At 38.6% G+C, this 6,500-nt stretch overlaps 1 protein-coding gene across 1 annotated transcript in view; it reads right to left on the bottom strand.

The window, feature by feature from the left end:
* The window catches only part of KMO (kynurenine 3-monooxygenase (kynurenine 3-hydroxylase)), a 170,067-nt gene that overhangs the window by 49,085 nt on the left and 114,482 nt on the right, over positions 1-6,500 (bottom strand). The window contains exons 9-10 of the mRNA XM_006868580.1: positions 4,500-4,571; positions 3,144-3,265 (exon numbers count right to left, since the gene is read on the bottom strand). Coding sequence (XP_006868642.1) covers positions 3,144-3,265; positions 4,500-4,571 — 194 coding nt within the window. The remainder of the gene's footprint in view (positions 1-3,143; positions 3,266-4,499; positions 4,572-6,500) is intronic.

Raw genomic sequence — 6,500 nt, 5'->3', positions numbered from 1 at the left:
ATGTATATCAAGAGTTTGCCAAGAATAAAACCAGAATGGAAAAAACTGAACTTTCTTCCAATTCTAAAATTGCATTGTCCTAACCTCATCAGGGAGTGTGGTGGCTCTGTAGAATAAGCACTTTGAACCACACAGTTGGTGGTTTGAACTCACCATCTGCTCCTCAGAAGAATGATGACATTTTATGCTCCTGCAAATATTTTCAGAGTCCCTAAGAGTTGGAACTTAATTGCAGTGTTTTTGTTTTTGTTGTTGTTGTTTCAATTACCTTTTCAGTGAAGTAATTTTAATCACTTCCAAAAGAACAGATCTGACTGAATTTGAATAACTTTAAATATTTCTGTGTTCAAGTACATTAGTGTGTTCAGATTTGGTGGGAAAATCTAGATGCTATTAAGTGTTTGAAACTACAGGAAACCAAAATTAAAATTAATGAGAATCTATACGTATCTGGAAATGGACAATTCTAATCAAAGTTGGTGTTTGAAACCCACATCCATTGAAACAGGCCACAGAAATAGCCAGATGTGGCGCTGTGGGTTAATGTGCTGGACTGCAAGGTCAGTTTGAACTGCAAGGTCAGTGGTTCAAGCTCATCAGCTGCTCCTTGGAAACTCTATGCAGAGTCACTGTGAGTCAGAACTGTCTCAGTGGTACTTCACAACAACAACAACATCCCCTCTATCAGAGACCTTTCAGGACATATTTGTCCCAAGTAATAATTTCAAAATCCTTGTGGTGCTGTGGATTAATGTGCTGGACTGCAAAGTCAGTTTGAACAGCAAGGTCGGCGGTTGAAGCTCACCAGCCACTCCTTGGAAACCCTGTACAGGGTTGCCATGGGTCAGAAGCAACTCAACAGCACTTAACAACAACAGCAACATTATTTGTTTAGAATGGTGTAGTAGTAAACCTTAAGAAAATCAAGATATTGGTGTATCTGAATTGAATGATTTCAAACCTAAAACAAACACCTCATTTTGAATTAAATTAAGATTTGCATTTCTGCTGTTCTAAGGAAATGGTTCATTCTTTTTGTCAAAGTTTTACTGCTTGAAAAACAAAAGAGCCAAAGGTCAAAATCTCTAACTTGGATAAAGAATTGGTTGCTGTCTGTTAAGAATGTTTGTACCTGGCCCCAGGGAAAGTGCTTTGATTAGCAGGAGGACAGTAGAAAGAACTGATCCTGTTAAATGAAGTTGGAACCTTGCCAAGAACTTTGTAGCTAAGATAAGTGAATATGTTGTTGTTGTGAAGTTCCATCGATCAATTCTAATTCATAAGGACCCTGTATTCGTTTCTGAGGAGCAGCTGGTAAATCTGAACTGTCAACCTTGTGGTGAGCAGTCCAATGTTTATATTAAAGCATCACACCAGGATTCCTAGGCATATATTGTTGTTAAGTGTCGCTGAGTCGGTTCTGACCCATAGCGACCTTGTATAGGGTTTCTGAGGCACAGCTGGTGAGCTTGAACCACCGACCTTGCTGTTCAAAGCAACTTTGCAGTCCAGCACATTAACCCACAGCGGTACACCAGGACTTCCCCAGGTATATATACCATGCCTTAAATTCTCAATCCTAAATCCCAAAATTAAAATTTTCACTCATCAGGATTTTCTGTTGGGTTTGGGTAGGTCAGGTCTTGTGCTATACCACCACAGTAGGCCAAACTGACAGACAAGTGGTGGTGTTTTTATTAGCCCTTGGTACATACTGAGGTAGAGACTGAGTTGTCTGGATAAGGAGACAGACTGAAATTGTAACAGAAAGGTAACTCCTGACAAAATGCTTCATTGACTATCAGAATGTGGTAACTTCAGAATATAACAAATAAGCTCACTGATGTTTAAGCTTGTACTTGATCAAATCCTTTGTAACTTTTGCCATGCTTCCTCTTCCTCCTGCAAGTGTCTGTGAGCACAAATTCATTGTTGAATTCACTTTGTGAAACCCTGAACCCCAACAATTTGGAGCATTGCAAATCTTGCATGGTGGTAGCTATGTGCCGTGGAGTCGGTTCCGACTCATAGCGACCCTGTATAGGGTTTCTGAGGTTGTAAATGTTTGTGGGAGTAGAATGCCTCATCTTTCTCCCATGGAACAGCAGATGTCTGTAATCTCACCCCATTTCAAAACAATTCTATTCCTTCAGTAAAATTTTTAATTTCTAGCAGAGTGTCAGTCTAATATAAAACTTCCTATGTGCAAGTGTCCCTGGGTGAAGGAAATGGGAAACACACTCAGCTCTAACTCTAAAGTTTAGAGGTTCAAGTCCATTGAGAGGTGTCTTGAAACAAAAACCTGTTTTAGCCACTCTGCATGAAAAAAAATTAAATGTTTGGTTCCTACATATATTTACAGTCTCAGAAACCATACAGAGCAGTTCTACTCTGTCAGAATCAACTCTGTGGCAGTAGTTTGGGGTTTGGACGGGACAGGCCTTGTGCTAAGTAACTCATAGGCATTATGTCATTAATTCCTCATAACAACCCTTTGAAGTTTCCAGTTGTCAAGAGATGGCTTACACTCATGGCATCACCATATGTGTCAGTCAAGAACTGTGCTCCATACATAGCATGATGGCTGATGTTTTGGAAGCAGATTGCCAGACCTTTTCTCTGAGGTGCCTTTGGGTGGACTCCAACCTTGAATCTTTCTATTAGCTGCGGAGTGTGTTAACCATTTGCACCACTCAGGGACTCCATCCTTTGAAGTAGGCACTATTATTTACCCCCCTTTTTTTTTTTTTGGTAAGGAATAAGAGCATAAGAAAGCTTTCACAGGTGGTAGTAGACCTGAAACCTAAAGCTTCTGAATGTATCTATTATGCCACACATTTTTTTATCTGTCAGTTGAAGGAAACACAGCCATGTGGCATGCTAAGCCCTGAGATATGTGAGGATCTTGCAAAGGATATGTAAAATCCTAGGCATATGGGTAGTTTATCTTTCCAGGGAAGCTGGTCATGACACTGGGGCTTTTCAGAATTCCTGCTTATAGAACAACATGAACTTTCTATTCAGACCTTTGCACAACTGATCACATTTAACTAAAACAAAATACATTGTGTGACCTTCACTTGAATTTTTATTAACTCAAACTAGTTGAAGCCAAAGGCACAGTTGCATATTTTGCCACTTACTCTCCAATTAGAGGGATGGAATCTGGAAAGTACTTCTGGAAGAAATCCAGCACGTCACCTCTGGTTAGCAGTTTTTCAAACTCCTCAAATGGCATGAACAAAGTACATGTGAAAGATTTGTTCTGTGAGGAAAACAAACAAACAAACACCATTTGAGAGAAAATGGGGAGAGAGAGTGAATGATGAAGGCCCTCCCTGAAGGCTGATCCCTAAGTAGTAATGCTTCTTGTTATAACCAAAAGTAATGGAAGGCATATACAGACAGACAGGAAAGGTATCCTCACCATTTCCCTCATGCCCAAAGCAAAAGCTCTACCAAATGACAAAGGGTATTCCTTGATAATTAAGAGAGTTTCTAAACTGTAGGATGATTATTTCTTAAGTATTAGGACGATTTCTAAGCTGTAGACTCCAACCAAGAATGCCTAGATAATGCAAAGGGTTATGCATTCAGTGTCTAACAAAAAAATAGTTAAAGATTCAAGTTTATTGAGAGGTACCTAGAAGAAAGGCCTTGAGATCTACTTCTGAAAATTGTTCATTGAAAACCTTTGGAGTCGTTGTACACTGACACAGATGGAGGTCAGCATGAGTCAGAATTGACTGACTGGCCACTATTGATAGATCCCAACTAGTTTTTCCCAAGTAAGAATTTTATTTCTTGGATTACTAATAAGTAGGTTGACTTAATTTCTCCTCCTTTCTTTTCTCTGTTTCCTGAGGCACTAAGCCTCAGGGACACAGAACAGGAGAAAGAAAAAGACCAAGCAGAGAAATATATAACTATATGATATAATAACAAAGTCTCTAGGGGCTAATGAAAGGACAGCCATACTGCTTTTTGGTAAGGTGTACTCCATGATCCACAGAACTTAAGGAATCCTGGTGTAGCACTGTGGGTTAATTCGCTGGACTGTAAGGTCAGCTTGAACTGCTGGTGGTTCATGCTCACCAGCTGCTCCTCAGAAACCCTATACAGGATTGCTATGAGTCGGAAATGACTCAAAGGCACTTAACAATAACAACCGACCTTAAAGACTGAAAGCGCTTCCTAATATATAACCAAAATCCCACTGGCTTCATTTAGGGCCATTTCTTCCTAATATGTCTTCAGTGTAGATGACAGAGTCAAGCAATACAACAAATAAAATCCCTTTATCAATTCATGTATGTTAAACATCTTCTCTGAAGTAAGTTTGTTCCATTTTCCCTATCCCGGTCCCCAGTAATTCCAAATTTTTAGTCAATTAAACAATGATGAGGTTAATTAGTTATTATATTAATACTACAAGGGTAAGTAAAGGAAAACATTAAGTATAGATGCAAAGTTACAGTTGATAAGAAATTCTATACTACCATGTTAGGAAGTGCAATCATCATAAAGGTATTTCGAGGCCAAATATGCAGATAATTAGGTTCCATGGCATGCTGCAGGAAAAAAGAAAAAAGTATATATATATTGAATATTTTGTATATATATATGAAGGCATATATATAATGCACTGGACTGCAACGTCAGTTTGAACCATAAGGTCAGCAGTTCAAGCTCACCAGCCACTCCATGGAAACCCTATACAAGGTTGCTATGATTCAGAACCAAGTCATACAGTTTAAGAACAACAATATATATAATATATATAGACTCATGATGTGGCACTGTAGGATCAGCACTGGATTGCAAACCACAAGGCTTTCAGTTCAAATCCATCAGCTGCTCCTTGGGAACCCTATACAGGGTCACTATGAGTCAGAACTGACTGGACAGCATTTAACAACAACATATATATAATTTTTAGTGGATTAATGTAACACATCTATAAACTGACTGCTTATATGGCACTTTAATCAGTGGTGTGTGCACATGTTTCATGAACCAGTAAAACAAACATTTAAATTTTCATCTCATATATTACTAGCTCATACTTTCATAGGCATTGTAAGGCCTTGTTGTTGTTTGTGGTGGTAGCAAGTGTAGTTGAGTTGATTTCAACTCAGAGTGACCCTGTGTAGGGTTTCTGATGAACAGCTGGTAGGTTTGAACCGCCAACCTTGCAGTTCAAACCAACCTTGCAGTCCAGTGTAATTGTTGGCATCAATTCCTCTTATCTCTTCACCATAAGTTCCTCCAAACATAAAATGTAAGCAAAATATAGGTTTCTTCCTGTGCAAAAGCAGCTTTAAGATGAGTCCTCCACCCAATACTCAGCAGTACCCATCCTATATCCCCTCTCAAATATTTACCCAAATCCTGGCACTTACTCAGTTTTTCACCCTCATACCAATCATCATAAGTGGAGTAAAAACATCTGTGATATATATTACATTTTTTTTAAAAAAGGAAGGAAGGCAGATAGGAAGGAAAGAAAGAGAAAGGAACTGAAAAGGAAGGGAAGAAAGAAAGAAGGAAGACAAAGAAAGAAAGAGAAAAAAGTCAAAAAGAGAAAGCTTCAGAGAATTGTTTTGGGGTCATGTCAAAGGTTCCTATGACCTGAACCACATTACTATGTCAAAACAGTGTTTCTTTCAATATATACATATATATAAATTGATTCTATTAATTATGAATACCTAGAATATAAATGAGTATCTAAAATCTACTTTAGCAGGCATGGTTCCACTGAAGACTGGGATAATTTTTACCCAGAACCCTATTGTCACTTTGTACAACTGTGGCAAATCCATACACAGTGGACTGAAATGCTGCTAAGAATCAATATTGGATCTCCTACATAGAAGATAAGCATTCTACCATTGAACTACCACCCTTCAATAGAACCCTAATATGCATAATCCAGAATTATTAGATTTGGGGCTTTAGAACAGAACCCACTTGAAAACAGTAAAATAAACACAGAAAAATTAGCATATATTTTGGAGTTCTTGTGTGGCATTGTAGAATAAACTGTTAATCGCAGGTGAGTGGTTCGAATCCACCAGCTACTTCTTGAAAACCCTATGCAGGGTCACTATGAGTTGGAAACAACTTGACGACACTTAACAACAACAACAAATATATATTCATGTGTGTGTGTGTATACACACACACACACACACACACACATATATAGTTGTTAAATACTGTCAAGTTGGTTCTGACTCATAGTGACCCTGTATAAAGTTTCCTAGGAGATGCTGGTGAATTTGAACTGCTGACCTTGTGGTTCAAACCAACCAGTGCAGTGCTTTATTCTACAGGATGGAGTCCTGATGTGGTACGGTAGATTAAGCACTAGGCTACAAACCACAAGGTCAGTGATTCAAACCCACCAGTCGTTTCTTAGAAAACCTATACAAGGTTCCATTGAGTTGGAACCTACTCAACGGCACTTGACAATAGCAGCAACAATTATATATATA

The sequence above is a fragment of the Chrysochloris asiatica genome, unplaced genomic scaffold, assembly GCF_000296735.1.
Source record: "Chrysochloris asiatica unplaced genomic scaffold, ChrAsi1.0 scaffold00119, whole genome shotgun sequence".
NCBI classification, from domain to species: Eukaryota; Metazoa; Chordata; class Mammalia; order Afrosoricida; family Chrysochloridae; genus Chrysochloris; species Chrysochloris asiatica.
This window is presented reverse-complemented; position numbering and strand designations above follow the sequence as displayed.